Source organism: Morus notabilis, unplaced genomic scaffold, assembly GCF_000414095.1.
Source record: "Morus notabilis unplaced genomic scaffold, ASM41409v2 Scaffold355, whole genome shotgun sequence".
NCBI lineage: Eukaryota > Viridiplantae > Streptophyta > Magnoliopsida > Rosales > Moraceae > Morus > Morus notabilis.
This window is the reverse complement of record NW_010360877.1, coordinates 280,094-294,450: the sequence shown is the minus strand read 5'-3', so window position 1 is coordinate 294,450 and position 14,357 is coordinate 280,094. Positions and strand designations below refer to the sequence as shown.

At 34.6% G+C, this 14,357-nt stretch overlaps 1 protein-coding gene across 1 annotated transcript; it reads right to left on the bottom strand.

Moving 5' to 3' along the window:
* Positions 1-9,748: 9,748 nt before the first annotated feature.
* LOC21400571 (beclin-1-like protein) lies at positions 9,749-13,877 on the bottom strand. Its single transcript, XM_024165190.1, has 10 exons — positions 13,561-13,877; positions 12,723-13,063; positions 12,401-12,571; positions 11,826-11,950; positions 11,615-11,663; positions 11,177-11,335; positions 10,848-10,933; positions 10,664-10,735; positions 10,361-10,510; positions 9,749-10,124 (listed from the first exon to the last, which is right to left on the bottom strand). Exons 1-10 carry the CDS (start codon positions 13,697-13,699, stop codon positions 9,872-9,874), a joined length of 1,545 nt encoding a protein of 514 aa, XP_024020958.1. The 5' UTR covers positions 13,700-13,877; the 3' UTR covers positions 9,749-9,871.
* Positions 13,878-14,357: the final 480 nt, after the last annotated feature.

Sequence of the window (14,357 nt, the reverse complement as noted above, 5' to 3'; positions counted from 1 at the left end):
TAAATAATGTGATTATTTAAATTTGAATTTGAACACATCTAGATTTATCCATTTAAACTTATTTGATAAGTTGTTCAATTTAGAAATTTAAATTAATTTAAGTTTGACTTAAATTCGAATTTGAATTTGAAATAAAATTGGACTACAGGATAAAGGATGATTTTCTCTTCATTCCCTATCCAGTATTGGCGCCACACACAGGGATGGGAATCCCTAACATGGCCGGCCACAAGGGATAAGGGATAGAGGAGAATTTTGGTCCAAAATTCAAATTGGAGATAGAGATTGGATTCTTTCTAGAAGTTTGACTTCTACTCTATAAATACTATTTTTGAGACAATTTTCGGAATGGGGTTTTACCCTAATTTTAGAGGTGGCCGAAATTTCTCTATAGAAAGAAGGAAACATTTTTTCTCCAAAAATTCCACATCGTGCATGTGATGGTGTTTGTAGAAATTCGAGTGTTTATTGTAACCCGTTTTGTCTCATGTGTGCCCACACACACGTCTTCATGGATTCTAGGAATTGACGTGAAAGACATTGGTTTTCTAAATACAAAGATTGGAGCAAGGACTGTTCGTGGTCAAAGAACTCAAGTTATCATCCGAGTCGGCTTCCAGGTATTTTTCCTGATTGAGTTCTTAATAAATGAATTAATGAGATTAATTTATTCGTGTATAAATTAATATATTCTATAGAGTATCTCAAAAGTTTTATGAAAATTTTTGTTATACACGATCTGCCTCTCCCCGCACCACCATGCTTCCGCATCCGAATTCGATTCGGAGACCAACATAAACATCCTATAACTTCTAATTTCATGCCCTCTTAATAATTTCGTCACCCACATGTTTTCAGTTTGTGAAGAGTTCATACACGGATTCTTATGAACATACATGTTATAGTAATATTCAATGAGTCAAGCAATGGTACATACAAGTTGTAGATCGAACTCATCATCATTGTTAGTCATTTTTGGCAACAACAATAAACCTGCCATTCAATATGATGCAATTAAAATAATCAGACTCACATACGAGTTGTAATACGAAATGTCATTGTACATAAAGCAAGAAAACCATACTGAAAGAAAACAACAATGTCTCCAATATGAATACAACAAGAAGACCATACTAAAAGAAAATAATAATGTCTCAACCATCAATACAACAAGAAAACTGCACTAAAAAGAAATAAGGAATGGAAATCTAAGTGGAGGATCCTAGCCTATGTTCAAACTTAAGCCAATTGAGCTTCAAGTCAGGTTCCTTAAAAGCCATAAATGCCTTTATCTTATTCTTGTCTAACAACAAGTGGACAAAAAAGAAATACAACTTGCTACCAATATAATCCTGGTAATGAATCTAGAACTTCAATAACGCTTGTTATGTTATAGTTTCCAGCATCAGATTGCGCAATTGATGATCCGGTACTTCTACTCTCAAAGATATCGACAAGGCGATCAATTTGTTGAGACAATTTAGCAGCTCCTCCAACCTTCAAGTTTCCTTTTCCTTTCTTGACTTTCTTTTGTCTCTCATCTGTCTCAATTGGCCTTTTATTCTTACGGTCTTGTGCCACTTCACTTCGGACTGGTTCACCTGACTCGCCACTACTCTCAAGTTGTTTAGGTAGAGTAGAATTATCATTTCCAGCTTTATCAGACTCACATGGCACCTGTCCAGATAATGGTGTCCAAGAATGCACTCATGTGGCCACAGTATTCATGAACATCCTATTTAACTTCTCTTCTAATTGTGGTTCAATTCTCCAAGTGCGAAACCTCGATGCGTTGGGATGAATTTGCAAGAGCACTTGAATAAATTAAATCTGCCTAGTCCAACACTAGAATAAACAATGGCAAACCACGTAATTATGTATACCTGCAATTTATTATGCCACCACTCCTCAGATGCATTAATAGTATTCTTCTTAATGTTCCAACCTATACCAGTTTCTTTACTAATAAGTTCCTTCCAAAGCTTCCAATCATTCTTCAAAGCATCCTATTTATTCTTCAATTATCATCTTTTATATACTCGTTTGGTTGTTTCATTAAATTTCTGAATTAAATTTTCCCATCCAGCTTTATCAAAATGAGTTCCAAGACGGCGTCCAGCTTCAACCTCTATAATACACAAATCACAAAACAGATCCACAGTCTCGGGGTCCCATATTGCTTTACCTTGTGGTATAGTACCCTCCATTTGAGAATTGATAACTTAAAGTCTAAGACAATGTGACGCTTCATGCTTTTATTTACAATTCGAACACTCAATCAATAGTCAAGCTAATCATAGCTTCTAGTCCTAGCTACTTCACCTAAAAATTGGCATAAGAACTAATGTATTTGATTGAAACACACAGAACAAACCTCTTTTTAACTATCATAAAAAACACCATGTCTGTAGGTGTGTGTTTAGGAGAAAACCTCCATAGGAAGGAGGAATTCATATTTATTCCCAATAGAAAAATGAAGACGACTTTGGACCTTTCTTTTTAGAAGACATACATGAGCATAAAAGTATAATTATGCGAAACAAAGAAGCACCAAAAATTTATACATAAATTCAGATTACATAATATGAATGTAATAAATAACATAACATGCTTTGAATTTGAACATTATTAAGCAACTGTCCAAATAAGTGCTCGTTCTTTTTTTTTTTTTTTGACGTTGTTGCTGATTCCGTTAGTGCCTCATTTCATTTTCTTGGTTAGGTGTTGAGGAGCTTTCAACAATGTACAAGTATTTTTCTTTGATGTAAAAAATCAGAACCCTACATATGAGCACAAAAAATCAGAACCCAATCCAAAGCCACACTAAAAATTGAGCACTTACAGAGGCTTACCTCTTGATCTGATGAGGTATAGAATGGGCAGTCGGAGGAGGAGATGGGATACCGACAAACCGACAATCGCACGAAGGAGAAACCAAACGACCACCGACAGCCGAACAGAGAGAGAAACCGGCGAACAAAAAAAAGAGACCGGCGAACGGAGCCGGGGAAGATCGCTTCGGACGGAGCCAGAGAAGAGAGATAACAGAGAGGAGGAGAGAGGAGGAGATGAGAACAGAAACAGATCTAAAAATTGGATAGATTTCATTGGGGGTAAAATTGGAAATAAAAAATTTCATTAAACTCTCAAATCGATTCTCGCATAAGCTGAAATCAGAATTAGCCTTTAGGCTGATTCTGCTTTTAGCTTCAAATTGAGAGGAAATTATTCAAAAATCTACTATTTTAGTTTTTATCAAACATTTTTTAAAGCTTTTGCTGTCTCAATAAGTGTTATTTCTCTCCCAAAATCAATACCAAACCCATCCTAAGCCTAACTTTGTAATCAACCAGAGATTTTTATTTTGATAATTATATGTCAGAAGTTTTACTTTATTTTCCATCCAATATTTGTAACTAGCTCATTCAATCCAGTGAGTTTCAGAACTTGACTAATCCTCTAATATCTCAAAAATCAAGCTATGAGTATAAATTTTATTCAGAAACTCACTATTATTGCACCAATTAATTAGTTTTTAGGATGAATCACACCAAGGGGGAAGAACTAAAATACAGTTTGTTTTGATTTTGCAAAAATATTATATTTATAACCTTTTTCTGTATTAAAATGAAATGTGCCCCTTTTCTATTTCAGAGTAATAGTATTCATATTTCGATCCATATCAATCATTTCATTTTATTTTTTTATTATTTTTGGGAAATTCTTCAACTGTAATTCCCTTCCTTTATAAGAGAAGGATATAATGTCATCACTCACTATGACATGACCTAACATGACCTAGTGCTCATTCACTTTGTGACATTCATAAAGAACAATACGGAGAGTGAGTCCCATGACGTTCATATATGAAGTCTATTTGTTTTGTTAGTGGTGGTGCTTAATATTAGAGTGTCTCAAAATATTTTTTTTATAACGGGTTAAGCCTCTAACTATTTTATATGTACTTAATATATTAATTTCTATTTCTGTAATCAATTTTTTTTAAAAGTATTTTTTTTTTCTTTTTTCTTTTTAATGTAACTCGACCACAAAGATTTAACTTAGCGCAGAATAACACGAACTGAAAATTAGATCAACATTATTCATTGATTACCATAAACGTTTTTCAACACAAAATATATAATTCGTAAAATGGCTGATCAGCACAACAATATCCCTGACCACAATTTTATTTTTACATACGCCTCTGTTACATTACTTGGAATATAATTAACACAAACTCTCCCCAAACTTAGTAGTTAATCATCCCTGCATAAGCATGAGTAATCCTGCATCACAAAACAAACAAACAAAAAAACATTATTAATATCTCCAAATTCCAAATGAATACAAAACTCTTTAACAAAGTTATTAATTAGCATTGCATTACGTGGAGCAGTCGAAGTTGCGGTCGATCGGGGGCAGCGTGGCGGGGATTCCGCACTGCTCGGGAATCTGCGGGATGCGGCTCGGATCGATGTCGGAGATCGAACCGAGCGCCTGCTTAATGCACTTGCAGGCTTCCTGCCTTTGTTCCTTGGTCTTGGCCTGGTCGCTCAGCTTCTTCGCGCCGTTGCAACATGACTGAGATGGCTTGTTGTCCCTTTTCCTCAGGTAATTCAGGCACGGCGTCAACGGCGCGATGACGCCGGCGCAAGAATCCTCCTCGGACGGCGGTGGAGCCGCTGGAGAATGCTGTGCCGAGGCGGCGGAGCTCGAGAGGAGTATGATCATGGCTGAGGAGAGGATAAGTACTAGTGTTTGGCGATCCATGGATGTTGCTGAAAATTAGAAAATGATGAGATATATATTAGATGAAGAATGGTGTGTGAGAAAATCTGTAGTGAAGTAGATGAAGAATGTGATGTATTATATATAGAGAGAACTTTGTTAATATAGATTAATATGTTGAGTTTTATTTTATTATTTTTTTCTTTTTTTGCATTTGTTGTTTATTCATTAAAGTTTTGTGAAACTGACTTTCTGGTTTTTCGTTGGACGTTGAATGAAATTGAGGAGGTTTTCAGGGATGCATGATATGAATGTAAGGAAATTAGTTTTTTCCGTGCATGGAAATAATTTGTCCTCACACTTGCAATGTGATTAATTTGAGTGTAAGAGCAACTAATTATACTAACCATTTCATGTTTTTAACTAACATAGATAATGATTTAATTTTTAAATTTTTTTTTTAGTTTTTTTCCACTTTAATTATTAATTAAATTGTTAACTATTTTAAAAAATGCATTCCACACTAATTAAATATAATTACTATGAAGATGTTAGGCATTTTATTTTTTATATTATTTTATTCTTCTAATCATAATAAATACAAAAATTCTTTATTAAACTCAATAAAATTATTTATATTTTAAATTCAATAAATATTAAAATAATTTATGTTTAATTAAAATAAAAAATATAATTAAAGTACTCATTAAAAAATTACTAATTAAAATAACTTTCTAATTATTTTAACTAAAATTTAATTAAAATTTAGAAAGCTTAGATGTTCTAAATTAGGCTCAATATCACTTTTATGACTAGATATTCATCTGTATATACTTTGAAGCCTAATTTTGTTTTGTTTTGTTTTTTGTTTTTTGTTTTTTTTTATAAGCAAGCCTAGTTATTTTTATGACTAGTTAACCATCCCTATTAGCTTTAAAAAAAATCCCCCGTTAATTTTTTAAATTTGTTGCATATTAAGAACTTTGAAAGTGCCCTTAATTTTTCAAACAGTTTAAACCACCATCTGATTTATATAAAACAGTTTAAAACGCCTTCTCTATTAACTTTTGTGTATAATTTTAACAGTTTATTGACATTGTGTGTCATTAAAAGGTTAATTAAATTTATTAAAGTCTAATTAAAATTTTATAAACATAATTTAATATTAAAAAAATAAAACAGAAGTTAAAACCCAAAACTTTTCAAGAAAAAGAAAAAGAAAATAAAAACCAAAACAGTCTCCTTCTTTCTTTCTCGACTCTTACTTACTGAAAGTTCATCTTTTGATTTCAACCACAGCTTTCCTTCCATTAATCGCTCAAGAGCAAGAAGTAAACAACTAAATTTCGTTTTGAAGAGAGCAGCAAAAGGCAGAAGGGGACTGCTCATAAGAGGATTAAGCCTAGCCAAATTACTCACCGGTAAAATGCGCTTATACTCCGTGAGATGGGCAATATGCTAGAATGACTTTCCAACAAAGTGAAATTAGCAAAATAACTTTCTTCTATTTTTTTTGAAGAAAGACATTTACTCATTCTTTGTAAAAAGAGGTCATTTTACAAATAAAAATTTTTGAAAAGTTATTTTACTAATAAAACTTTTCAAAAAAGTTATTTTTACAAAGGCCTCAAGAATGAGGGGTTGGTCTCCTATGCTCGCGACGTCATTCCGGCGCTTGCACAGTCGTCTGCAAGTGGAGGAAGTGCGGTTGGGGTGGTGCCGGCGGTGGGTGAGAGTGTGATGGGGAGGCTGCTTAACTTTAGGGTTTTTTTCAAATAACTTTAAATGGACGGCTCAGATTAGATCTCTTTAGATGAATGGTTGAGACTAAATGGGTCTTGATTTGTAATTAATATTTTCCAATAATAAGCATATATGTTATAAAAATACATTTTCTTATTATTAATGAAGTGCCACATCATTAAAATTTGTTAGGCATTACGGGATTGGACGGAAGGAGCGTTTTGAACTATTTTATATAAATCAGCGGCATTTTAAACTTTTTTAAAAAAAATCAGGGAGCACTTTAAAATAAGGTGTCACGATCCATGTCGACTACGTACGTATAAGAAAGTTCGCCGACGTTGGACTCGTCTTAGTCTATGCGTGGCTCGCGACAAATTTTTTTTTCTACCTACTAACTATCTTAGCGGAAAATGCAGAAAAATTTAAAATTTAAAACTACTAATTATATTTGAAGCATCAATGCACATCATTAATACAAGCCATAGTATGAGATAATAAAATAAAATGTGGAATATAAAAATAACACATAACATAACATATGAGACTAATTAAAACCAAAGTCTGTCATTCACAAGTCAGGCCCCATATGTACAAAATTTGGCATGAGTAGGCCTGTCCGTAACATCAACTGTAGTCGTCATCATTAACAATTTGCTTACCTACAACATAGGATAAAAAGTGAGCTTGGGGTTCAGTAAATAAAGACAGCCTATGAATTTAAGTGAGATGTAACATATCTCAAATAACAAAATACTAATTATAAAATTTGATGAATCATCATTCATAGCATATAATATTGATGACATTATACTTAAAACGTTGATGCACGTGCAACTTAACTTCTAGGGCCTTGATGGTACTGCTGCAGCTCGACAAACTAATTCAAGTGCTTCATGACATATTTTATCATGCAATCATATCACTTACTTATCAATGATTTGCCTACGCAGGACTTAGCGACTACCCTACTTTTGCCTTGGCCGAGGCTCAAGGGTATTTTGCTATGTTAGCATACAATTTCCTCAAAAATGAAAAGTTTAGAGGGTTTCTTGGTATGATGATTTAAATTATGGTAGTTCTAATCATGATTTTAGAATCAGAATTATGATTCATGATTCTGAAATCAGAATCATGATTTATAATTTTTGGTTCAAATCATGTCTCTGAAACAATGATTCAGAATCAGAGGTTTGAATCACATTGAATCAAAAAGTGAGTGGTTTTAAAATCATAATTTGAGCTAGTTTAAAGCATCACATCAGATTCTGAATCATGATTTAGAATCATCCAAACTAAACACTGATTCTAAATCATGATTCAGAATCACTGTAAACAAACATTGATTCTGAACCAAGATTCAGAATTATAATTCTAGATCCATCTACCAAACGCACCCTAAATGTGTGAGAATCATGATGAAACAATATGAGAAAAAAAATGCAAAAAAAAAAGAATGGGTTTTATTTATTTATTTGCAAGATAAGAAATTTCGTTGACGTTTGGTTGATGGATTCAGAATCATTCTCAATTTAAGTGTGTTTTTTATAAAAAAAATATTATAATAAATCACGAATAATTATGATCCGAATTATGGTACAAATCCACTAAGAGCTTCCTCTTCTTAGAGGCACTCGGTGATTCTAGTCTTTTTTTTTCCCCTGCTTTTATAGTTATCGGAGCAGTCATATTGTATACTTGTTTATGACTTTTGGGGCACATAGATACTTTTGCCAACAAATAGTTCTTTCTCAAGTATTCAGTTATGCACTTGACATTCTTTTCCAAAACAAATTATCCCGTGATTATTACATTTTAAGATTTCATAAAAATTTGATCTTTATTATTCTTTTTGGAAAAGACAAGAACAATTTTGGCACCTAATTCACTCGGAAAGGAGACATGGCTACCATCTGAAAATTGACACCTATATTAAGCTGAGAGGAATATATATAATTCATTGGTAATCATATAACTTTCATACAAATGGGGTTATTTATAAACCGATTGACCACGGTACATACATGTGGCCACAATTTATTTTATATAAGAATGTCATGGACCCGAACTTCTTCAAGTAATATTAATCCCGCATAATAAAATATTGTATTTATTTAATCCTGCATGGAAAAAAAAAAGGATTAGTACTTTTTAGTGCATGCATACTAATTAAGCAGATCAAATAGTGAGGAAAAAAAAAACATAAAATGAATAATTACTTTGAGGCTTGAGCAGTCAAATGTAGCATCAATGGGAGGCAAAGCCAAGGAAAGTCCACATTGCTCGGAAATTTGAGAGAAACGACGAGAATCAAAACCTGTGAGTACTGCCTTAAGACACCGGCACGTCTCTTGTTTGGTTTTATTGTCGTTTACCACTTCCTTAGCGCCGCTGCAGCAATCCTCGGATGGCTTATCGTCGTCATCTATCAGGTAATCCAGACATGGCATTAGCTCTTCGAGAACGTCTAAGCACGAGTCAGGCAGTTCGGGGTCGGATAAGAGAGGCTCCTCGGCGTTGATTTGGCGAAGGCGATCGGGGTCCGGTTCAAACGACCTCGGAGATATGATTGAAGCTGCATCGAGGACAGTGGAACTTGAAGGGAGAAAGATATCTATCAGGTAATCCAGACATGGCATTAGCTCTTCGAGAACGTCTAAGCACGAGTCAGGCAGTTCGGGGTCGGATAAGAGAGGCTCCTCGGCGTTGATTTGGCGAAGGCGATCGGGGTCCGGTTCAAACGACCTCGGAGATATGATTGAAGCTGCATCGAGGACAGTGGAACTTGAAGGGAGAAAGATAATGGATAGGAGCACTGCTATTCGAATCATGGCTTCTACGAATGAAAAAAAGTACTGGGACGAAATTCTCAAAAGTTGTGGACCACTTTTAAGTTGTGAGCAGAACACTTTTAAGTTGTCAGAAGGATAGGAATGCATATATTCACTTGAAGGGGGCTGGTTAGTTTCCATGCAAGTTTTGTGAGCTTTATATCAGAGTTTATTTGCTTGTAAAATTCCATGATTATCTTGTTAATCGCCATATGTGGAGGTTTTCTATCACCAGAATTTTGGAAAAGTTATTTTTCGTGTCAGGAAATAGTTAGAAAACAACTTCTCACGTGCCAAGTAAGAGAGTAAGAAATCAAACAGTGCCTTAATAAAACAGGCTTTATTATACATAGGAGAAGGGTTTTGTTATTTTCTTATCTAAGGTGATCAGAAAATTAGTATTTAGGAAAAAAAAAAAAAAAAAAAAAAAAAAAAAAAACAACAACAACAATGTACTCAGTTTTAAGTGTTTCCAATCACTAACATAGTTTACCCTTAAATGTACAAGACTAGAGGATGTATAATGTATATGTTTAGTAAGTTGCCTATGTACATTGTTTTCAAAATTATTGGTTTGGGGAGTTGCGAAACTGGGATTTGGAGTCGGAGCCGCCACGCTTTGCATACAAAGAGCCAGCAGCAGGGACTTCGGCGTGCGAAGACACCATTGCAGAAAGCGGTTGGAAATTTGTATTCCCAACAAACCAATAAAGAGCCCATTTTAAGTTGCAAAGGGTGTACTTTAGAGCTTTCGTCCAGTTCTCGTGCTTGGTGAAGCTTTGTGTGATAGAGTAGCTTTCCACTTTGTCAAACTCAATCCTGCAAATTCAGTCCATTACATGGACATGCTTATTAGTTATTACTATGTGTAAACCAATTTTTCAAAGCATTTGGAATTACTCCTAGCTGCAAAATTTGCATACCACATTGGCAGATCAAGATTCAAGCAAAAAAAAAAAAGTTTAACACAACATTTGAAGAGGATAATGTTTAAGGAAAGACAAACGTTTTGGGGAGAATGTATTTTACCATGTAATAGAGATCGCAAAACTTACTTGTACGGAAGTTTAAAGCATTTCTCAGGAGGTATGTTGTTTTCTTGATCCTTCAAGTAGGCAAACTCAGCAAACTCCTTCAGGCATGTCAAGAATGTCGTCATTGCTTTGTCATAACGAGTACTCCAGAACAAGTTCACAGGACCAAACCTAATTGGAACCACCACTCAGAACATGAGTTTTCAATGAAATAAACTGAAAAGAAAAGAGATATCCTCTTTAAGAAACTAAGCAAAGAGGAAAAATTTCTACAAATTATTTCCCATTCCTATCGGACGGAATACAATTCTAGTCTATACTCACAGTTCATAAGTATTATTGTTGCTATCCACAATTCGAGGGTAGCTGCCCATAGGAAGTATCTTTATTCGAGATCTAAAAGTCAAGTAATTAAGGCCATTTCAATAGAAACTACAATAACACGAAAACAATAATTCCATTTCAAGTTCTAAAAGACAAATACTTAAATGACTCATGGAAAGGATACTGAAATTTTGGTCGGAAATATTGACACATGGTATGCAGGAGGAGGCAAGCTTGGCCCCAGGCAGCATTTATCTCATCCCACTCCACCTATATTTTTTCACACGTTAAACATCATATAAGAGCCATGTCTTAGTAAGGGGGAAAAAAACACCAATTAAGGGGAAAAAAAACACCAATTAAGGGGAAAAACAGCAACAATACCATCGCTCTCTAGCTTGGCAATAAAAAATGCCAGAAAAAAGTTTCACGAGTCATACTGGCTATGATTGATAGGGGAAGATGCAATTAAGACTACAACCCTTAGGGAAGCAACAAGGTTAACCATCTCACCGGAATTTTAGGAAGCCGTCCAAGTCGAAAATTGTTAATTGTCCCGAATTCTCCATCATGCCCAATGGGAAAGGCATCATTTAGCACATTAGTTTTCTTTAGTAAGTCCAAATGTGCTTGTGAAACTTCTATCTTGGCTAGAATTGCATCTCTCTCTTCCTGTTGACCCAAAAGTGTTGCTCTAACTCAAAAATTGCTTCAAAATAATGGAGAAGAACAAAATTTATTCCACCTTCTTAAATTTTGTTCTGCAAAATATATCCATAGGTTTCTGATTTTCGTATAGTCATAGGAGGATGGAGTAAGATAATCTGATACTACCTACTTTGGCTGGTAAAGCATGATTATCAACTACCAAAGCTGAAAGCATTGTATTGAACTCCTATGGCTAAAAACGGTGAAGGGAGAAAAGCAAATAAAAAGTTAAGATTGCCAAACCTGATGTGTAATTAATTGATATTGGAAATTATTGAACTCATGCCAGTACCTGTAATATATTACATTCAAGAACAATATAAAATCTTGTATTGAACAGTAAATTTAAGTGGAAAGGATGACTTTTCAAAAAGAGTAATGCAAGCTATTGGCCTATTACTTAATCAGAACTGCAAACATAAAAAATAAAATGTGACCAGGAAAAGTGATTTACCGCTCCTCCAATTCCTTAAATTTGGTTGATTTTATCTCAAGTGCCTTAAGTTCAGCATTGACATCTGCATTCTGTTTCTCTATTTCTTCAATAGCTGCTTCAAGTTTTCTCTCTTCTTCCTCAATCTTAATACCAACCAACGAAGATCTAATGAGTATGTGCACCTTTTTTGTAAGATTTATTGCACAAACTTAACTAGTAAGCACATATCTTTGTGATGTACAACAATTTAAATGAAGAATGATAAAAAATAAAAAAAAAAAGGTCCACTAAGAATATCACAGCAAGATTGAGGATAAACTATGATCTCACTTCAAAACTTAAATTTATTTGACAAAAAGAAAAAGAAAAAAAAAAGCAGATTTGTGATATTAAAAGTTAAAAGACCTAAAAATTATAAGCAAAATCAGATTTCCAGTCCATAAAAAATTACTTATGACCCTCTTTTTAATCTATGTAATTGTATGCTGTTTTTACTAGTTAAAGTTGTAATGCCCTTCAACGCAGATGTCAATTAGAATTTGACCTCCAACTCTAAGGAATCACTACATGAATGACAAGTTCCAAGCAAGCACCTTCAGTTTCTCTTTAAGAAAATCAGCTTCACTAATAACATTGCGAGGCTCCCCCTCTAAGCGCTTCAGACAGGCCTCATAAGCCTCAATATCCTTATTCCCGTCTTCAATTTCCTTTTCAAGCTTTTCTGACAATACCCTCATGCACTCAAGGCATAAAGGCTGTTCAACCTGGAAATGTTAACAGGAACACACATGAATAATCCTCATTTGGCCCAAAAACAGAGTTGAAAAACAATAAACACTTAAACTAACATAATTAAATAACATTAAAACTAACATAATTAAATAACATTAAACTTTCTTGGAAAAGCACGAATACCTGCGTCTGGGTGGTGGCAATTTCAAATGCACGCTTCAAGACAGTTATAGTCGAGGAGAACCCAAAATTGTTTGGTTGCGAAGAACCATTGGAGCCTCCAACGGATAACGGTGAATGGTTTCCTCCTGCATCCGAAGAGGACTCAGATTTATCCACAACCACAAAGGACTCATCCATTGCCTTTCCGGCCTGGCCAGCATAAGATGGAACAGCTCCCCCACGAGGTCGAGGAGGGATGCCTTGAGCCGGAGGCTTTTGCTTTGGTAATACCACAAAGGAGTTGTCCATTTTCGTTGAAGCCAACACGCTATTCGCCCCATGCATTGACGAGCCCTGCATTCCTGCATCAATTTATTGCCAAACCAAATGACTTACTGTGGATGGCAAATCAACCAACATTGCACTTCCAAGAACTGCATTAAATATTTATTCACTAAACTGATTTCTTTTTAACCTTAATCTCACATAAAAATCCCAATAAACAAACAGTGTCATACAGTTCACCATCCCAGATCAAACATAAGCTACAAAAAGGTCCAGTACTTCAAACTAAACGGTAATCGTGCTTCACTGAAATATCAATAAGTCATTGGTCAAAATAATCTCCCCCCAAAACTAAAGAACCATATATCATCTATTCAGGTTTCAACTACAACAAAAATTCATGTAAAATACTCCAAAAGGCACACAAAATTCTTCAATTTCCCATAGATTTAACAGGCAAGCATCAGACTTGACGAACACAGATGCGCAAAATGAAATTATTCTTTTTTTTAAAAAAAAGGGCTTTGATCAATGATAAATAGAATTTAAAGGCCAAAAAACAAGAGATACTGACCGGAGCGAGAGGAGTCGTTTAAGAACCTGTCGGCGTAGGAATCGACGCCGACGACGCAGAGGGAGTGACGGCAGTTCTGGCAGACCCATCGAGGCAGATTCGGGTCCACCGGGAAGTTCCGACCCCCCTTTTCATTCATATTACTCTCCTTCTCCAAACTTCGCAAAATTCCGTTCCAGACTTCAACTGGTTTTTTTGGATTCGAATTCGAGCAAATCACAAAAGTTCCTTTGCTTTTGTTTGCTTCTCGACTAGAAATTTGTTGTCACTTTTTCTCGTATTTTTCTTTCGGGAGAGAGAAATTTTCTCGTCTTTTCCCTTGATCTGTTTTTCCTGGAAAATGTCGTTTGGGTTGGATCTGTTCTGGGCTAAGAACAGGGCCTAATTCGGCCTGGTTCTAATCTGGGCCTTTTAGTAGCTTTAAAAGCCCAATGTTCTACGTTCTTTTTTTTATTTTTTTATTTCAGAAATAGTAGAAAATATGTTGATATGAAAAGCTTAAGAAAGTATATAGGCTAACTTTTAGTTATAGAAATTAGGATGTCATAACTTGTCAAGATATAGTTTATAACCAGATAAGTTATAGACAAACTTGTTAAGTTATAGTTCATAAACAGACAAATTATGGACCAAAATAGTAATTTAGCCTACTTTATTAATTTATGTAAATTATTAAACTATTAATTTTAATTCATCTCAAGTTTTAATCTATTTCCTTTAGTACTGAGCTTCAGGCTACTAAAAAAAAAAAAAAAAACAAAACAGTAGTGACCTTCAGGCCATTTGTAAATTAAACA

Bases quoted from the DNA above. Each gene is read 5' to 3' on its own strand.
- LOC21400571 (XM_024165190.1), bottom strand. From the start codon at position 13,699: ATGAATGAAAAGGGGGGTCGGAACTTCCCGGTGGACCCGAATCTGCCT. The intron at 11,951-12,400 runs GTGCTTGCTTGG...GTTGGTATTAAG, and splicing joins TTCTTAAAGAGAAACTGAAG to ATTGAGGAAGAAGAGAGAAA. The intron at 10,934-11,176 runs GTGAGATGGTTA...GAAAAAATATAG, and splicing joins GACGGCTTCCTAAAATTCCG to GTGGAGTGGGATGAGATAAA.